Source organism: Fundulus heteroclitus, chromosome 23, assembly GCF_011125445.2.
Source record: "Fundulus heteroclitus isolate FHET01 chromosome 23, MU-UCD_Fhet_4.1, whole genome shotgun sequence".
In the NCBI taxonomy this organism is placed as follows: domain Eukaryota; kingdom Metazoa; phylum Chordata; class Actinopteri; order Cyprinodontiformes; family Fundulidae; genus Fundulus; species Fundulus heteroclitus.
Genome location: NC_046383.1, coordinates 20,071,210 through 20,092,286, shown reverse-complemented (window position 1 = coordinate 20,092,286; position 21,077 = coordinate 20,071,210). Strand labels below are relative to the sequence as shown.

The following is a 21,077-nucleotide window of genomic DNA, read 5'->3' as shown; positions in this document are numbered from 1 at the left end:
GAATGTTCCCACGATGCTCAAAAAGAGAGGTGGGAGTGTTGACCAACAAAAAGATCCGAGCATTTCTTAATCTCATCCATAGAAAAAAAAGTAGCAACACATTCATCAAAACAACAATCCGTTACTGATCTGTGGTCTGTGGTAGTTAGATACCTCTACTCCCTGCTTATTACAGCATAACACTAACATATGACAGAACTGTGCTTTGCGTCACCTGGTAAATTCACTACAACCCTGTAGTTTGATTTCTGTTTTCTATTTTGCAACATCTTAAAAATTTGCTCAAAATCCGGATAAGAATTGTATGAACACGGCTACTGCGCCTTTTATGCTACAAAATTGTTTTGGGTTGTGATTTTTATTTAGTATTTAAACACTGATGATTCAGTAATGTGTTTTTTCTGTTTTCCCTTCACTTCGTCTCACTAAACTGCATAACTTATGTGCGCATTTTCCTTAAAGCTCAAGCTAAAAGCTAACATCTTCTTTGTAGAACCGCTCACTAGCATCTGCCATCTGGTGCGTCCATAAACATTTTCACTATCTTGTGACCATCTCATTCAATCAGCCACTGAGCTGGCTAGTTGACCACATTAAGAATCCATTGCTCAAAAGGTTATTGATCTCTAATTAAGCAATTTTTTAAATAAAATTATATTAAATTAAAATAAAATTTAACTTTCCCATCTGCTTTGCATTGTGAACTGGTTGCATGAAAACAAACTAATTGTTTTTCTTATTTAGTTTTAAAGCTGATTTGTGCTTAATCCAAATTCCTCAAAAAAGAAAAAAAAAAACAAACTTGTCTTTAAACACATAATCCCACTGAACTGTGATATCACTGCATCATTTATTGGTTATTGTTTTCAGTTTTATTATCTGTAGTTTTATTATAATCATTAATAATTGTTTCAAGCCAAGCCAAACCTATGGTCAAACAGCAGCACATTTCATGTAGATGCTGCAAATATACGGGAAGATTTCAGAAGAGCTTCAAGACAGTGTGAAGGGTCTTCAGAACTTAACATGGGGGAGAAAAGCTTATCGGTAACTTCAAAAAGAGGCTGAAGCCTGAAAAGAAAGGCTGGCCACAAGGTGAGAGGGAGATTCAGTCTTTGAGCGAAACTGAATGAATATACAAGTTTTTTTTATGATTCAAACACAGATTAGGAGTTTATTCCTTTGATCCAATCTCAGCCATTCCTCTAAAGTCAGTTTTCCAGTTTTTGATGGATTATTGTGAACTTTACTGTTCCATCTTCAACTATTACCACTCCATTCCAGTCATTGATTACATGATTTTTATTTATTTATTTTACAAATCTCATGATTTCAAACATAGGTATCTTAAGGTTGTAGTTTAGGGTTGTATTGAATGGGTAAAAAAACATTGAATGGGCAGAGACAGATATTAGTATTTAGTGTGGATAGCTAGCTTGCTCAGATATTCCAGTCAATACAAGGATGTGGATGTTTTGTTTTATTTGGCAATGGACAAGAAAAGAACGCTCAAGAGGTCCACAAAGTTATGCCTGCTGCTGAAAATCCAATAATGTACTCTTCCATGACTTGTTCAAGAAAGACTGAAAAATGGCTTGTGAGCAGATAGGGGTGAAGAAAATAGCCAAGTTAAGTAAGAGGAATGGCAGAGGGATCAGATGGATCTGGGGTTTTGGGAGATTTTCTCTTAAGATTGGCCTGGGTGAAGAATCAAAGTGAAAAAATAAAGAGTCAGACTAACAATTTTATCTGTTTTTTGGTCAGTATGGATTTTTGAGCTTTGAACAATAAAGAACCCTGGATCAGTTGAAATTTAAGACAGACAACATAGTAAAATTAAACAATTTGTTTATTAATGATTGCGTAAAACGAAAAGTGCAGTTAATAGCGTGACAGCAATAAGGTACTGGGTTCAATCCCTGGCCTGGGGTCTTTCTGCATGGAGCATGCATGTTGTCCCTGTGCATGTGTGGGTTCTCTCCGGGTACTCCGGTTGCCTCCCACAGTCCAAAAACATGACTTTTACGTTACTTAATTACTCTAAATTGGCCTTAGGTGTTAAACTGTGTGTACAAGCTTGTTTCTCCTGTGTCTCTCTGTGTTGCCCTGTGATGGACTGGCGATCTGTCTGAGGTAACCCCGTCTCTCGCCCAACGACAGCAGGAAACGGGCACCAAGGACCCCACCCCGCAATCTTGCACAGATGAGCGGGTACAGAAAACGAATGGATTAAAAGTTTTAAAGGGTCAATGGTTGTCAAGAGCTTTAGGAGAGGGAGCTGATTTTGAAATCAGAGACTTGCTTATCCAGATGAGTTGTGGCAGAATAGTTTAAATGATTAAAACAAATTTGTAAAATGCTTGTGTTAGAAAGGCAGAGAGACTTTAATCACTTGATAAAGTGGCCAAGCTTCTTCTCACTATGAGAGGTCAGGTTGTTCTGCCTTGAGGATATGAAAGAGTTGACTCTTTCATATCCTCAAGATATGGGGAATTTTGAATCCTTCCAGGAAGACTGACGGAGTAGCTCCAAAGCTGGAATAGACGGTGGTTGATTGGCATTTAGTTCTGCTGGAAGGTAAGCAGAAAAGCTGTCAGACTTCGGATCCCACTGGCGTGTATAGCGATATGGTGAAAAGCGAAGAGAAGCCCAGAGAGGATAAACAGAGCAGTAATGAGGAGATGAGCAACAGCTGCACCAGGTAAGCTATCAGGGACCAGGAAGCCACATGGGTGAGTACACACAGAGAAGGAGACAGATAAGAGACTAACAGACACATAATGAAAAGGGAGGAGAGGAGACAAGGGGAGAGACACAACAACTGGAATCATCACTATTTGCAGACATCAACTGTGTAATAAATGAGTAAACATCAGTCAGGGTTTCTCTCTTACCTCGTATTTTAGTTACTATTATGAAGGAACTAAACTTTGTTTATAATATCTATGGAGGAAAGCTGCTGCTGCTTGTTGTATGAAAGATTGTACGCTAGTTAATAGGAGCTGAATTGGCTCCATCAGTCCTTAGAAGGAGTCTGATGGGTCAGTAACACTAGAAAAATGCCCAATGACTGCTGTTTCCCACATTGTAAAGAAAATTGTGTATCTTGTGAAAACTTTAAGAATATGATCTTATTTTCATTAGATTTCTTTTTAAAGCAAGTCCAAACTGCATTCAGATTGTGAGGATTCTGCTTTGTATTGTCAGACTCAGTTTATCCTTCTTTAAAAGAGTATGAGTTGTCTGTCTACGTCTATCAACTATGTTCAAACTAAATTCAGCTAGCTACTATTTTTTTTCCACTTGAGCGGTACTTCAGCTTGACAGTTCCTTCTTGCCTTTCAGAAAAACTGACAAACCATCTACGAGACAAAGTCACACAACCAAAAACACAGGGGTGTTTTTATGAACCTCTTGTGCATGGAGCGGTGTGGCACCTGTTTTCATTCTTTGCTTCATTGAGATGGATCCGGTGTGTTCAAGGGCAACAGCTGACGTCAAAGGGACGATCAAAATGTGAGGCTTGCAAAATACATTGGGAAAATCCAGGAAAGGATTATACTGATAAATTTTACTTCATGAATAATTTTTTCATCTCTGAGTTTGAAAGCAAACATATTACTAAACATGTATTTTGTGAATATTTAGATAAATCTGGAATATGCTTCTGTACGATGCTTTGCAATAGTATTCATCCTTGAACTTTTCCACACGTAGTCTGCAACAACCTCAGACTTCTGTGTATTCCATTGGGAGTTTACGTGAAAGACAAACACAAATGTAACTTTTGTGAAGTGTAAGGAAAGGATTTAAAAGTTTTCACAGCTGTTTCTGAATAAAGATCTTAAAGGGGACATGTGATGCTTTTAGTTCTGACTTTTAACATTAAAATAAAATGTGTGGTCTATAGAAGGTGGAGCTGCAATGCTGTGCCCTGAATTCTTCGTTAATTAACCTCCACATTCCCTCTCCTTTGCTCCTGTTCTGAGGTGTGTCTGAAGTTAACTTGTTTTGGTTCTGTCTCTTTAAATGCTAAAGTGGTCACTTCACACTCTCTCCCCCTCCAGCTCGTGTTGTGCTCCTCCCGTTCTGTCGGTTTTGTGTATGCTGGAGGAGGGGCAAATGAACTGTGTGGGTTAATATGTTCCCAGCAACTGAACATTTTCACTTATCCAAATGTAGCTTCAGCAGCCTATAGCTTGGACTACAAAATTGGCCGCGAGAAATTAAAACGGTGGATTCTTGAAATTAGTAAGCCAGAAATCTGTGTCCTTGTTTAGGAGCTCCGCAGCAAATACTGCGACATAATTGTTCACAAAACATAATAGAGAATAGAGAAGACTGAAAGGCTTGAAAAATATGACCCAAATAGAATATAAAGATATATCTGCAGCTCCTGCAGAGACTAAATTAAAATGATCTGCACTCCTAGAGACTCCAAGTACACAACAAAATGTATTTTAGGGCTAAAAAGGTAGGTTTTCCATGGTTTTATGGAGGTAGGGTGTGAAGTGCCTCCTTTGTATATAAACAGACCGTACCAAAATGAGTTGCTCTCAGAAGCACCTCAGAACCAGGGTAAAAGATGGGCTTGTTTTTTTTGATGCCTCTAAATGAAATTCATTACAACCAGATACCTCGGAATTCACTTATTTTTTAAATGCTGTAGCATCTGCCTGTGTGTAAACATGCTGAACAGACCCACCTGTTCTGCAAAGTCATCAGACACTTGCTTGAGAACAGAAGTAATCAAGCACCACCATGAAGACCTAAAGCCCTCTAAAAAGTTAAGGAGAAAAGCTGAGAAGTTTAAGGCAGGATTAGATTAATATCCAAACTTTTCATACTAATCTTCTGAAAACGGAAAGGGGTATGGTACAACTGTAAACCTACCAAGACTTGTCCAACTACCTTAAATTGACGGGCAAAGAGAGCATTAATCATAAAAGCAGCCAAGAGGCTTATTGTACATCAAGAGCCGTGTCGATCCAAAGCTTAGGGTGGACAAACATTAGCTGTGGATTCCTCAAATCTGGCCATTATGGATAAGTAGCAAGAAGACAGCCACAGTTGAAATAAAGCCACAGGATGTATCATTTAAAGCAGAATACATGTAAGGGGACAGCACAAATATGTAAGAGATAGCGCTCCGGTCAGATGAGGCAGAAAATGATATTGTTGGCCTAAATGCAGCATCGCTACGTGTAGCAGTAAACTAACGTTTCATATCGCCCCAAACACACCATTCTCCACTGGTGGTGACAACATATTGCTGCAGGGAAGCTGAGACCGGGATGGGAGCTCACCTTCCAGCAGAACATCAGCGCTAAACGTGTAATCATAACTACGATGGGATGGTTAGGATCAACACTTATCATTATGTGGTTTATTACAACAGCCTGTCTGGTAGGTGGCGAACACTGCAAGACCAGGCTATAAAATAGTCACGATAACAGTGATTGCTATGGATTTAATCATCTGCTTTTATCAAAACCCAATGTGTTTTTATGTGCGTGTCATTAAAATGACACTGAGGAAATTCAAATAGCGGCTTTTGTCGCATAAAATGTTACACGAGAAAATAAACAATGACAATCAGTTGGCAATAAACATGCGCATTGCTCGCATCCTGATTTCCTCCCCACCTTTTCAAATGCCTATGCTTAAATCTGGGCTAATCCCGTGAGGATGCACGGCTGTTGCTCAGCCTGCATGACCTTCTCTCATCCTATCTTCTTCCCTCTCCGCTGTTCTTCATCCTTTGTCTATGTCTTCTGGCAGGTCTCCTGCATTTTGCCTGAACAAAGAGCCAAACCAAAAACACCCTCCTCTGCATCCCTCCCTGTGGTTCTCTCATCCTTTCCATTTCCCTCCATCTTCCTTCTCCTCGCCCCGGATGACTTTGTCGCCTTGATTTCTTGCACCTTGTGGTTTTTCCTGAATTAATTCCGCATTCCCTCTGTTTCTCCTAAGCGTAGTATCATCAGTTTTTCTGACCTACTGCTCTTCTCATCATCGTCACAGGTCTTCTGCTCTGTCCATCTTTCTTTTTTCTTTTTTTTTTTTTTGTCATGTAGTCACGCACAGCTGACCAGAACAAAGACTGGCCCAGTGCTCCAGACGCACCGTCCAAATCAATTCCTTATCAGTGTTTTTCTCAAAGCACAGGTGGGTTCTCTTTGCACACACAAGCAGCTGTTCTGGTTAATTCAAACAAAATGCTAAAGAATAGTATGAGCATGCACCTACTTAAGGGTGCGGACTCTGAGCATCTGATTCATGCACTTTTTAAATCTGTGATTTGCAAGTCTTCAAGCTTTCCTAGTCTTGGTGGACGTGGGGTTCAGCCTTCATTAAGCTCTATCAAGCTGTGCGTTCATGTGTGTGAGTCTTTATTAGTGTGAGCGGCTGCGCGTGTTAAGAGTGAAATCTGTGCGCGCCTCACTCCTTCACGCTAATCTCGCTTCTTCTCCATCACCTCCTTCACTGCAACATCCAGCCCGAATTGTCCCCCCTGGGGTATCATTACCTCCTCCACCTGGCGCCCCCCCCTGTATAAACGAGAGCTATCAGACTGGGCTTTTCTTCATCCCTCCATCAAACGTGCCCTTTCAGAGGTCTGACGTCACACCGAATACAAACAGACACTCTTACGAAACGGGGCACTGGGACGTGATTTTTTTGCAGGGGAACAAAGGACAAAGGAGATGAATTTGACATTGCTGTACAGCTGTTGCACTACTATCATTAACACCCAGCTGATATACTGCTGTTCCCAACTCGTGAATTATCATGGGGGTAAAAAAAAAAAACAACTCTTAAATTTGACAGATTAGTCTTCTTATTAGATTTTTAGCACTAAAATGTCCATATAGTCCATATACACACATATTTCATATGTTTTGCTCTGACGCTCACAAGCCGTCTGGGTAAGAGTTAATACCAGAGTGACCCCTGGTGGTAAAACAGGAAACAGCATTTTCTGACAAAGTGACAATCTACATTGTGCTCAGGTAGATGATGCCATTGATTCAATATCACAAGCCTAATTAACAGGAGACAAACAGACCCACTAAGGTAACTAATGCACTAACATGGTCCGACTCCAGCTACATTCCCGATCCCCCTTTGAAGAATCTGCTCTAAAACAAGAAAGAGACCGGATCCTACACTCGTTTCCGTCTGAAGTTGGAGATCTGTGCTGTGCTTGTTCTTTGCTTGGTGAGAAGTCTTCATTAATGTCAGACGGTTGGTCTGTGGCCACGATCTCTTTGACACTCAATTCCAGCTCCATTAGACCTTGTTTCTGCCTGTCTGTGTGTGCAGCTGTCAGGTAGCTCTCTGCCCCGTCTGCCCGCTCATCACATTGCCTGGATACTGTGCTCCATGTGGACAGCCGAGCGAAACACAAAGCCACCCGGTGCCGTAGGTTCAGCGGAGCAGCTACTGTACACACACACCTGCTCTGCACTGCAAAGGCTAGAAATCAGACGGATATCTTAAAATACTTCTCATGCTCCCTTTTATGATGTGACTGGAAAGATTAGTGAAGTCGCATACTTGGGAATTTTTCAACTGTGCACATACCTGATAACTGGAAGAAAATATGTGAGGATATTTGGAATCAGATATGTGCATTGAACACATCCGGATTAGCAATTTAAACAAATAATCTAGTCATGATGAACAAGTATTTATAATAGGTCAAAGTCCAGGCTACTGCTATGTACACATACATGCAGCAGGCTAAAGAGTAATGGTTACTTATCAGTGAATGTGCAATGCTAAGAGTTGGCTCATTTGCACATCCAGCGTAGAACTGAAGGAAACCAATAACAGGCAATAACGTATGTGATTTTAGGGAAACTTTATGAAAAACATAACAAAACCAAACAAAAAAATGTATCCAGTATTAGGAAAGTAGCAGGGTTGTTCTGGTGTAAATTCAGATTTTTGTTGTTTTACATGAATCACACCCAAAACATTAAGAAAAAAAAAACAACTCAACTCCAAACCAGCAACTCGACTCAAAAGACAGGCCGACTTTAATCTCTTTACTTATAAAGCTGACACAGAAAAATAGAGAGTAAAGGGCATAAATTGTAATTAAGTCTGGAAGATTATATTAAGGCCATGATAAGACTTCTTCCTCATGCAGGTTAGAAGGTCCACTCTACACATAACTAAGACTATATGTGCAAAGTGAATAGAGATATAAATATAAGGACGAGTTTATTGGCATCCTTGATGTGCAAAAAAAGCCTTAAAATCCCTCCATGTTTTATTGCAGTGGCATAATCCCAGGCTAAAAATTTAGAAAACCCCAACCTTTAAATCTAAGTTTGTTTAATCAGCGGGTTAAAAAGAAAACAACGATATGAATAAATGTTTCTTACGAAGCCACTGGTCCTGCAATTGTTTCTTCCCCAACCATCCATTTCTTTTAACACTTTTCAAGTTGAAAATTATTTCTAGAACATTATAATTAAAAACGTGACTTTATTCTTTTTCGTGGTGAATAAATATGACATGACAGAAGCATATTTCTTATTACTTGCCAGTAGGCTGGGGAAGGAACAATATTTATCTTGCACCATAGATAGTGTGTTTTATAGTAAGAGAGGTTAGAAAAAATATCCCCAAAGCTCCCTTTTGAAGAAATGCATTAAAGGGGGAAATCTTGGGATAGGCAAGTTATTGGAAATAAATATTAGACTCATCCTTCAGTCTAAGTGGTTTGTGGGTGATGCCAGAAAAATCAAACATTTTTCTATCTAAAAAGTCACATATGCAAACATCTGAAATTTCTTCAGATGAGACAAAGATTGAGGTTTTCTGCAACACACAGGTGGGTTTGGCCTTGACGCTATATATGTGGTCCTTGGAGAAAAACAATGAGGCATGACACCTAAGAGGGAAAAACATCAGAGGGTATTTTTCTGTCAATAAAGGAACCATGATAATAAGGGTCTATTAGCTGCCAAACAAATATCCAAGATCAACAGTGCTGCTTCGGGGAAAAAAGAACAAATGGAGGCATGAAAAGTAAAAAAAATTGCTCATATAGATGATGTTTGGAAACAAATTTAAACAACATAGATGGTGTAATACTTTTGGTGCCTTTTAAGAACAGACGTTGTGGTAACAGTTCGAGACGACAGACCGTGGTTTGAAGAGGAACAGACACTTAGGCAGGTTAAGTGCATTTACAGCTCGCTTCCAGTTTTGCTGAAAGCCTCTTTGCAATTTAGAAATTCTCAAATGAAACAACCTGCCTCACTTCGTCTCTCTCGCAGACTGCTTAAAGCACATCATGGTCCTGCAGAACGAAAGTGACAGCATGCTGAAGATCAGATGTGACTGCAGTCATCGATATGGTTGAAAGATGCACATTTACTCTGTTTGCCCAAACCAAACACGTTGTCAATGAAGGAGCTGGGGGTTTAAACCAAGCCGCTGCCTGTGCTGTCATCAAATGTTCTGACCTAGACTGATATAAAGTGGCTGAAACAAAATAAAATTGCAGATGTGATAAAACAGTGACACAAACTCAATTTCCTGCTTGTGATTTAGATGTATTGTGGGGTGACTTTACTCTTGTTTAATGGAACCAGATGGTCTGATTGGCTGCATGAAGACTGAACGCAGGTTAAAAACATGACCTATGAGCATAATTACTATAAAATGCAAGCGTAAAACACAGATTGATCAAATCAAATCAAATACCTTTGAAAAACAACACTGTGAAAAAACATTTTTCCAATTAACAATTTTTGTTTTGTTTTCAAATCAAACAATTTTAATGTCAGTTTTTGAAATTCTAATTTCCTTTATTAAAGGGAAAATACAAGCAAAACTAAACTGGCCTCATGTGAAGACCTAATTGTCCTCTAATCCTAGTAACTGGTCATGCTACTCTTGGTGGAAATAACTGCCATCAAACATTTCCAACAACTGTCTTTAAGTCTTCTTCCTTGCTCTGAGGACATTTTACTCACTCCATTGGACTTTTTTTTTTAACCATGAACAACATATTTAAGGTTATACCACAGCATCGCAACTGGATTTAAGTATGAACGCCATCCAGGTTCTAAAATAGCAAAGGGACCCCAAACCATCACAGTACCACCACCTAGCATTTGCACAGATAGACCCCTGATGGTGCTGCAGCCCTTGACCATTTGCCTTGGTTGACAAACAAATGGCCTTCCTTCCTGCTGGAGCCCATTTTTTGCCTCATCCATCAATGTTTAAAAAATAAAAATGACTCTCTTTGCAATCAATTTCCCCAAAGCTGGTTTGATATTTCACCTTGCATTTATTTGATTCCTTGTAAGAATGCCTGATCCACGGCACGCAAAAGCCCTTCCCTCCTCCTTTGCCTCATGCAGTGCCGAGTCCCAGGCTCCTCTGACCTAAAGTCCCTTAAATGATCATTTAAGGGACTTTACTCTGACCCGTAGCATCAGACAGACAGTTAAGGTCGGTGTTTGTGGAATCCCCGGCATTGTAAAATGATACAAAATACTTTGTTGCTTTTGGCCTGACGTCTCAGGCTTGGGTTTTCATATAAAGAGCCTCCATACATTAGACACTGCCTACATGTCTTATACTCGTGAAATTTGTGATTTAAAAGCCTTGCCCACTTGTTTACTGGCATTTGTCAGGTTTAATGAAGAGAGAGAAGACGGGAGATATGGACAGCTGCAGCAAATTGGATCAGCTCACTAGTTTCGTTTCATTTAAAATAATAATTATTTTGACATGAAAGCCCAAAAAAAAAAAAAAAAAAATCTCAGAGATCATCAAGATATTGCTTGGCAAATGTGGAAGGGCCTTTTGCTGTTTTTGGTCGGCAGTGGTTTTCATTTTGTAACTCCATTACTAGGTAAACACTTTTACTGTGGTTCGCATGAATCCCAAAACCAAAGGCATAATTAGATCTGACCACGGATAGTAATACTGAACACAGCTTTTCAAAAGAAAACCTGGTTGACCACAGTTAATTCCTGATACAACAATGGTGGCAATCACCTTTTCTATAGGCCAAGATGGCCCGTGTGGCTATTTGCCCCTTAACAAATAAAATAGCATTTTGAAAGCTTCATTTTGAATTTACTCTGGTTATCTTTGTCTGATACAATTTTTTATGATGATATCATGTATTAAATAGGAAGGGTCGGTGATTTTTCCGGAGGTTTCCCCAAGTCCCATTTTGAATAACTGAGCATGCGCAAGACCGTCTTACCTGATCTTCCACTCCTCAACGGGGGTTGCCTAAAAAAAAAATCTCCCAAATTCACTCTGGTTGTATTTCTTCCTACTGAGGCCTTCTTCTTCTTCTTCTCCTAAGTTTGTACATGGTTTGCTTTTTGCAAATTTGAGGGACATAGAGGGATGAGGGCAGGACCAAAACTCTGACCAATCCCTGCCCTTCAGTGCGAATGGTAGTGATAGGTCAGTTTGTACAGGCCAGCGGCTCAGGGATCTAAAATTTTAACCTCCTTTTTCTGAATACATAATGTATTGACTACTGTCAGAATGGAAGGACCATTTTACCCAGCATAACAAAAAATGTTTCTTAACAGGATTACCAACTATAGCTTTAAGTGTGACAAACTAGGAAAAGACAGAAGAAATCTGTAAGGGGCAAATACTATTTCAAAGCACTGAAACAAAAAAAACGTAATTAAATCTCAAACATGTTTGGATCCATCCAGCGTGTGATCACACAGCCACACACATTTTCCCTGAAAATGTTAAAGCAATTTCCCATCCGGGCTCAACTCACGTGGTGAAGGCAGGGTTGTATTTGGCCCCAAGGTAGTAGGAGTAGAGGTTGAACATCCCAATCATGAAGGCCACGAACACCATAATGAAGATGACCATGAACTTGAAGATGTCTTTGACCGTCCGCCCCAAAGAGATCTGCAGTGGGCCAAAGCTCTCGTTGGCGGGCAAGATGTAGGCGATGCGTGAGAAACTCAGCACCACGGCAATGGCGTACAAGCCCTCCGAGATGATCTGAGGGTCGGAGGGGCGCCACTTGATCCTGGCTGAAGAACAAAGGCAGAAAGTTCTTTGTGTAAAACACTGCAAGGGTTTTAAATACACTTTTGCTACCTTCATGCATTGCTTCCAATGAGCCAGACTTTCTTGTAATCTAAAGTGAAGTTTTTCAGCAGTTTGGTATGGGGTGGTATTTGTAAAGCTATACAGTCAAAAATGAAAAGCTATCTATAGTCGTAAGAGAAAAACATGGGGTTCATTTCTCAAAATCATATTTTCACATGTCTTCATACAATCATAAATGTTACAGTCCAAAAGTAATTATTAATTACCAAACTAAATTCCAACTAAACTCTTGGCTCCAAATAAAATATTTAGTTTACAAGCTAACTATTTTTTTTTGTCCAAACTAAATATTTAATTTGGAAAGTAAATATTTAGCCAAGACCTCAATGTTTGTTTTTGAGCTGTTTTTGAGCTTGTCAACTAAATATTTAATTGGCAGGCTAAATATCTAATTTACAAACGAAACACTTTGTTTGCTAATTAAAAAATTAGTTTGGACTGTGAAATGTATAAATATATGGCTGAAGGTGAAAATATGACTGAAAAATTAACTTCCATTTTCCTTCCTTAATGACTTGGCTAAATAGTCCAAAATATTGCTGTTAATTTTTGACTGCGTAACTTTACATATAGCACATTTTACAAAGATCTTTCAAATTTGTTTCTGTACTTTAGCCAGTTTTTTGATATATATTTTCTGGCTGCTCCTTACAGAAGTGTAAGATTTTACCTCCATTGACATAAAATAGATAAGCATGTAATTATCATGTTTTTAAGAACCTGTAATGCATTTAGGATTTTGAATATCACTTCATGCCTTAGGTTAACTCAAGTTTATTTAAGTAACACTTTTCAAACCTAAATCTACCTTTAATAAGGGAAGGGACACAACAAATAGATAAGATTAAATACAGTAAAAATATATATAATTAAAACTATTTAAACAATATTATGATATTAAATGATTTACACCTTGCCAGCCTTTTTAGGGCTGAATGTTTCATAGGTCAAAGTTAAGTGGATTAACAAGCACATAAAGCAAACAAAAACATTAAACATTGTCCTGAAAAGGATCTAGTATTAGACTACAAGAACAAGTAAAAGAAAACATTTAAAATGACTGTGAAATTGTTAATATTACCACTTTGAAAGATCCCAAGAAAGTTATGTTTGTTAAAAACTAAATATAAGGTAATGGATAGTGGCTCAAGCGTTCTGCATAATGCTGCATTTTCTAAAGCTAGTTCGCTGATTTCTTCAGCACTTTATCACCTTGTCACTGGTTGCTGCAATCACATGCACACATTTTGGCTAGCTGCTCCTTAGTGCCGCTAGATTCAAAGAAGATACTGTTGAAACAGCATCAAAAGTGCTGTACGTTTTTAACCTTCATGCTCATGAACACGTTGATTGCTTAGAGAAACGTTTCTGGCTGCAGAAAGTAGAGCGATGTTCAGTAAAAGTGTGATCTGAATGCTTGAAAAGGCTGCTGCTTTAAAGCAAAATCACAGCTTTTGGGGAACAAAAGGCCGGGGAATCAAACAGAGAACAGATCGAACAGAAATAGAAAAAAGGAATCTTTTAGGGTGGTCAGAGGAAGAGCAGTGAGATGGAAGTCAAATAATTTAAGCCTTATGGCAAGTGTTTAGAGGAGAAATTGAATCCTTCACATTGACAAATAAAGAAGGAACAATACTTAAAATGTGCTGAAACAGAAACAAAATAGTTTTATTTTGTCTGTATTTAGGACAAACCCATCCTTCTGCTGAGGATTCTGTCGTGACAAGGTCCAACCAGCAGGGGGAAGCACTAGTGAAGTTTCTCTTCATGTGCAGATCTGCACAGTCCAATTACCTGCTGCAGGTCTTTATTCTGCATATGGCAGGGGTACATGTTCATATTGATATCTGCTTATTCACTTATATTTAAATAACACATTATATTTGACCTCCAAATCATTATTTATGCCATAGGAGAATATTTAGCTTCAAATACTATCACTTTGCTTATCCAGTAACTTGCAGACCACACCGTGTCAGGACACACCTGGCATGTCCTGTTCTGCATATTAGTCAAGAAAAAAACATATGGATTTGCTTTGCACAAACACATGTAATGCACATCTGGCAGCATCCCAAAAGCCGGTCGTCACAAGTCCCTCCCCCAATTTCAAGCATCATCTAGATCGGACTACTGAGCAATCTACACACAAAGAAATGCTGCGGCACCACGCCGCCGTTTCTCTCCTCTGCTGGTTCACAATGATTGCTTGCAAACATTGTGGAGAGACCGCAAAATGAGAGATGTGGGGAAAAAAAGTGCTTCACACAGCACATTTGACTGTATCACCTCCAACACCATACAGAAAAGTGATTACCTCTCCAGCCAATTCAGAGGTGAAGCGACTTCACTGCCTCATTCCCTTTCTGTCGCTCACGCTGACAATCGCAGGCATAATGAAAATACAACAATTTTCCTTGGAACAGGCTGTGCTCGAGAGGCTATAAGATGAAAGGGACCCAATATCTAAAATCTTCAAAATAGTTTTCATGTAACTGTAGCAAAGAATGCATTGCCTTTCACCGTGAAGAAACTTTATTTACTTTGCCATATGTTTCTTTAAATTTAGCCCTGGACCCATTTGCTCTATGGCAGTAGCCTCAAATCTGGTATGTTGGCATTATGTACATAAAGCTCTCTACAAATAATCTGACTTGAAAACATGCATATTAATGCCAGGTCTGGGCTAATGTTTTAGGTCAAAAGTTGAGTTTTCTTTTTTTTTTTTTTTTTCCATTTGTTGCATTTGTGACATTTATGTGTCTGATTGCAAGCTTGTTTCTAGCCCTGAATGTGACAACATATAAGCACTAAAGAAAAGATCTTAAAGTTTATAACATACGGCACATTTCCACTGCTTTTTAAAGGCCCAGGGTGCATTGCGATATCAATTTATCTGGGTAATTTCACTTCCCCAGGGTCTTACTATCATGGGTAAAAGGTCCTGCTCTGAGGTAAGGCTTCTCAGATTTACCAGGATCAAATAAGCAGTTTTAAAGAAAACATGCTGAATATCCTAATGAAAGAGTTACGACAAAGAGGAACATCAGCTTTAGCTAAATAAAACAGTTCATCAATAATTGAAACAACAAATTTCTGTTATCTTCATCAGCAGATGAAGATAACATCAGATGTTACTGGCGTTTCTGACAAAATATAAAGCATTTACCGTAAGTGAAATAAGCCACTTCATCAGGCAGTGAGGCATTGCTGAGGTCGTCGTCTGGTACATGCATGTCTACATACTGCTGCGCTTTGGACGCTTTCAGGAAGGCCATGAGGCGCGCCGTGAAGGACGCCACAAAGATGGACAACATGCCAAAGTCCAGGACGTTCCACAGGTGCATGATGTACTCCCTGGGCCCGTCACTCCAAATCTCCTTACACTCGGACCAAATCATACCTGACGGAGAAGGAACAAGTTTTAGTCAACATGAATATTGCATTTTACAGTAGGGGCAAAAAAAAAAAAGGATTTAGTCAGCCACTAATTGTGCTAGTTCTCCTACTTAAAGATTAGAGAGGTCGGTAATTTTCATCATAGGCACACTTCAACAATGACAGACAAAACGAGAGAAAAAATAACAGGAAATCCCATTGTAGGATTTATTTGTAAATTTATTTGTAGTATTTGGTCAATAAAGTTCAACTCTATACTTTGCAGCATAACCTTTGTTGGCAATGACAGAGGTCAAACGTTTCCTGTAAGTCTTCACCAGGTTTGCACCACTGTAGCTGGTGTTCTGGCCCTTTCCTCCATGCAGATCTCCTCCAGAGCAACGATGTTCTGAGGCTATGGCTGGACAACACGGACTTTCAACTCCCTCTACATATTTTCTATGGGGTTACATCTAAAAGGTCCACTCCAGGACCTTGAAATGCTTTCTACAGAGCCGCTCCATCGTTGTCTGAATGCTGTGTGTGGGATCATTGTCATGCTGGAAGACCTAGCCACGTTCCATCTTCAGTGCTCTCACTGATAAGCGGTTTTGGCTTAAAATTTCACGATATATGGCCCCGTTCATTCTTCCCTTAACACGGATCAGTCGTCCTGTCACCTTCGCAGATAACAGCCGCAAAGCAGGATGTTTTCACCCCATGCTTCACATTAGGTATGGTGTTCTTAGGATGCAACTCAGCATTCTTCTTCTTCTTCCAAAGATGACCAATTGAGATTGTGCCAAAAAGTTCTACATGATTTTCCCTTTTCTGGATCATCCATATGCTCTCTGGCAAACTTCAGGCAGGTGGACACGCCTGGCACTGCAGGATTTGTCTCCATCTCGGCGTAGTGTCATTCATCAGGTCCCTCAGTGAAGTTCTGGGATTTTGGCTGACCGTTCACATGATATTCTGATCCCACGGGATGAGATCTTGCTTGGCGCCCCAGATCGAGGGAGATTATCAAGGGTCTCGTACGTCTTCCAATTATTAAAATTGTAGATTCACTCTTCCCAGCCTGGTGCAGGTCTACACGTTTCTTCCTGGTGTCCTTTGACAGCTGTTTGGTCTTAGCTATGGTTCAGTTTGGAGTCTGACTGTTTGAGGCTGTGGACAGGTGTCTTTTATAAAGATAACGGGTTCAAACAGGAATGGGTGGAGGACAAAGGAAGAAGTTACAGGTCTGTGAAGCCCAGATATCTTGCTTGTTTGAGGGTGACCAACTACTCGTTTTCCTCCATGATTTACAAGTAAATTCTTTAAAAATCCTACAGTGGGATTCACTGGATTTTTCCCTCATTGTGTGTTCTAAGGAGAACTTCTCCAATCAGTGACCGACTAAATCCTTTTTTGCTCCACTGTATGTAAAGGGTCATAATGGCAGGAGTAGGAAAATCCATATGTTTGGTAGTCCACACGCATAAAGGCACGCAGCATTATAAATAAAGTGGCAACGAAGGCTTTTCATTCAAACAGAATCACTTAAGAGACGCCATTTGACGCTCAGGTGTATCCAAACAAACAAACACACACACACCTGAAAGCCTAATGCTTTGCTGTGAATCCATTATGTCTCTCTCTCCAGACGGAGCCAAACAAGGGGAAAATTGCCAAGCGAAAAGGAAACCCTGATAGGCACCATCTCTTTCATAATTACTGGCTATACAAAAGCATGGTTGGGAATGAAATTATGCAGCAGCTAAGCCACAATCCTTAGTGCACACACACACACACACACACACACACACACACACACACACACACACACACACACACACACACACACACACACACACACTCGGTGTGACACACGGTCGTACAAACAGCTGCTGCCAAAGATGACCATGTAAGGGGGAAGAATGATGCTATTACACATAAGCAAATAAAAGCAGGACCATACGAGCACCAGCACGGACGAACCACACTCATAATGTCGTTATGTGTGAATGAACGGGAGGAAGAATATCAGCAGATGGGAAGCAGCTGAGGTCTGACAGATATTGCCATGGGCTGTTTATCCTTTGAGTTTGTCTTTGTCTGCCGCCTCCGTTTCCCTGCTTCCTCACGCGTGTCTTTTTGCGAGTCACGCGCTTTATACTTGTGCACCCTGTTTACTTTTTTTTTCTTTTTCCCCTTTCAGCCACTTGAAACTTTTCCTTCATTTCTCCTTCTCCTCTGCTCTCTGTATATTTCCTCAGCACACCATCTCAGGTCAACTCTGCCTCCAGCTCATCATTAAGACTCAGGATGAATACTGCTTCAGCAAGTCCGGATGGAGCTGAATCCATGCTGGAGGTAACCTCTGTTTGATCTTTGGAAGATGAAAGGATATAATTGGTAGTATAACTATAACCTTGGCTTTTATCCACTCGGTAGGTGCGTTACTGTATGAAACTCGAATTATGCGACATTTAAAAGTTGGTGAAAAAGTGTCTGACCCTGAAGAAAACCTGTACTCATTTCTAAAGGATGCGTTTTCAACAAACCTTTGTGCTACCTTCAGGTCAATACCGTCTCTTACTTTGCATACAGCTTCAAATGCTCCAAAAACATAAAATGTATCTAAATATAGAACTTTAAATGCAAACCTAAATTGCATTATTTGAAGTAGCCAAGAGCGCCTGAGATTGTTCAGGAAAGTTACACAGTCTTTTCAAACAACAGGTAGTTTCACTCATTTGTAAAGGATTGGAGTTCACTGATTTATTTTTCAGCTTCTCTTCTCTTGTTCATTCAGCTTTTGGTTTTTTAAGTAATCTTAACAACAAAAAAAAACATAAATGCACATAACAGACATCCCAATAAATACATCAACAAACGGAATATTTCATACAGATTGAAGAGCAATTACAGTAAAATATTTAAATACATTTTATGGATATAACATTTCATGTCACTCTACATGTTTTATACACCGACACACATTACCCTTATCTTGAAAATAAAAAAACTGCATTAGTTAACAAAGCTTTGGTAAAATACTGTGGAGACCCTCTAAGAACATCTTCTCCATAATGATGAAGTGGACATCAGGTTTTCATGGTTCATTGACATACATTTCTTGTAAAAATATAAAGTCTTGCAGTATTTAAAGCGATTAAAAAATATATGTCTATGGTTACATCCATGAATGGAGTCTAATCCCTAAACCAAACAATGTGGATTTAATGAGATATTAACCACAAATATTCTTTTTATCTCAAATTGAATGAATTTCCAAAAAAAGTTTGGATTTTTGGGCAGAATCACATCAGATCACTGTAAGCACCTGATTGACTTCATAATTTCTCACAAAAAAGGAGAACAATTAGAATCATATTTACTTTGAATATTAAGAGGAAAATACGGCCTATGAAATATCTTAGACTGAGTCTCCATGGATGTATATGAAAATGAAATGTCTTTTGCATTCAACAAAATATTTCTCGTCCAAATATAAATCGTCCAAGTGAGAAATCCAAAACCAAAACCTTTGCTCCAGAAAATTTGATTCTTAAAATGAGATCACAATCTTTGAGAAAAATATTTAAGAATTCCATCTAAAAGGACATCCTGTAATTTTAAGATACCCAGATCTGTATTATGCCAAGAGAAACAGAAATATGTTTCCAAATTGTTAGTCTTAGACAGAGTAGCTCAGTTTACTTTCATTTTCACAGTTTGAAAAGTAATTATTTTAATGAGACAACTGTGTGAAGTATTCATACATTTTGAAGCCATAGATTTTTAAAAAAAAGAAAGAAACATTTAAATATCAAAAATGTTATTGTCCATATCTTTTTTTTTAGTCAGTCAATTTTCAAGCTCTTTGGAAAGAGAATTTAAAACATAACAAGAGTCAGCAAATGATTATTCCTTTGACACTTTTTTCCACAACTGTGGAGTTTTTTTTATGAACAGATACGTGCAAAAGTTAACAGCATCATAAAAAAAACACAGGGGACAGGTCAGCGATAAGGTTGTGTAGCTGTTCAAACAGGTTTATATTATCAAAACTATATTTCAAGCTCTATTCTGAGCCCTGTTCAATCGGCCACCTAAAGAGCGTTTGCCAACATGCCCGGCTGGGAGGAAACTAACCAGAGAGGCAGAGAAGAGGCTCCAGGTAACTCTGGAGGAGCTGCAGAGAGCCACAGCTCAGATGCTCAACTCAAATGGCTTTTCTGGTGGAGCGGCAAGAACAAAGCCAGACCGTCTGCCACAAGCTAGGTCAGGGATACAGCAAGATGCTCCATTCAGGCGTTATGGACTATGTATCCTGTTGGGCGGTACATGCAAAACACTGCACATATAACTGAACACACCATCCCCACAGTGTAACGTGCTGTGGACACTGTGAATCTGGTCCAACCTCTAACAATTATTCTTTCGAGAATAATTGTTAGAGGTTGAAATGGACTTAAGAGAGCGAAATAGCTACAACCCTAAACCTAGAGGGAGCCCTGTGTTGCTCTGTCACAGAGTACCTTAATAAAATCTACTGAACTTTGTGGTTTTAACATAACTAATGTGGAATAGATTTCGCAGGATGCTGCAAAGATTTAAAAAAAAAAAACTGGAACATTCTGAAATCATTACAGCATTTTATCTGAATATGGTGCTTTTGCGCATGATTTCACTCACCCAACACCCACTTCATGATCAGCATCTCCGTCCAGGAGAACTGGGTGGTTTTGACCCTGAACACCTGTCGGGGGTGGTCTGTGATGGTCTCGTTGGGCAGGTTCTTCACACCCTCAAAGCGATCTGAGGCGTTGACGATCAGCAGGCCGAGGAAGAGGGTGAAGGAGACGGCGTGAGCCACAAACTTCATGAAAGGACTGCGCAGAATCTGGCCGATCTGGGGGCAAAAATAAAAGGACGTTGTTTCATTGTGTTCATACCTGGAGTCTGAAGACAATATTGAATTAGATATTTTTTTAAAGGTGAAGGGGTGTTTTAAAAACAAATTTAATCTCTGACAAGATTTCTTTCCACAATTAAAACCGGAGCCAAACGCAACATCTGTTTCCCTTTACTGAGGCAACTTTCTGGAGAGTTACACAAATTTTGGTCCTCAGAGATAAAACGACGGGAAGCATCTCCACGAAAACCATCTTCGCAGAAAAACAGCAGCTGTTCTAATTCAATGATCCGTTTTCCAAACAGCGCAATGCCAGAGTAACTCACTGCCAAACAATCAATGGTTAACGGAAAGGCACCATATGGGCAGCAGGTAAACCTGGATGGTACTGAGCAAAAAGTGTTAAAAAAAAATACCACAAGGGCTGCACCACGGTATGTCAACACACACAAGTACACACATACTCACAGGAAGGCGCACGCTTGCAGCCACATATAGGCCTCTGAGATCTCAACATTTGCCAATCTCAGAACATGCTGTGTTCAATATTAACTACCTACGGGACACCTCCACCCGCTCTATGCGCACATATCAGATCCTGCAGGGGAATGGATGCAACACACGCCGCTACATCTACCAGGGAAAGGCTGCCGTATGA

General features: G+C 39.6%; 1 protein-coding gene across 1 annotated transcript in view; it reads right to left on the bottom strand.

The window, feature by feature from the left end:
• The window catches only part of trpc7b (transient receptor potential cation channel, subfamily C, member 7b), an 82,569-nt gene that overhangs the window by 25,092 nt on the left and 36,400 nt on the right, over positions 1-21,077 (bottom strand). The window contains exons 5-7 of the mRNA XM_012871856.3: positions 20,200-20,416; positions 15,305-15,538; positions 11,792-12,056 (exon numbers count right to left, since the gene is read on the bottom strand). Of these exons, the coding sequence (XP_012727310.2) occupies positions 11,792-12,056; positions 15,305-15,538; positions 20,200-20,416 (716 nt within the window). The remainder of the gene's footprint in view (positions 1-11,791; positions 12,057-15,304; positions 15,539-20,199; positions 20,417-21,077) is intronic.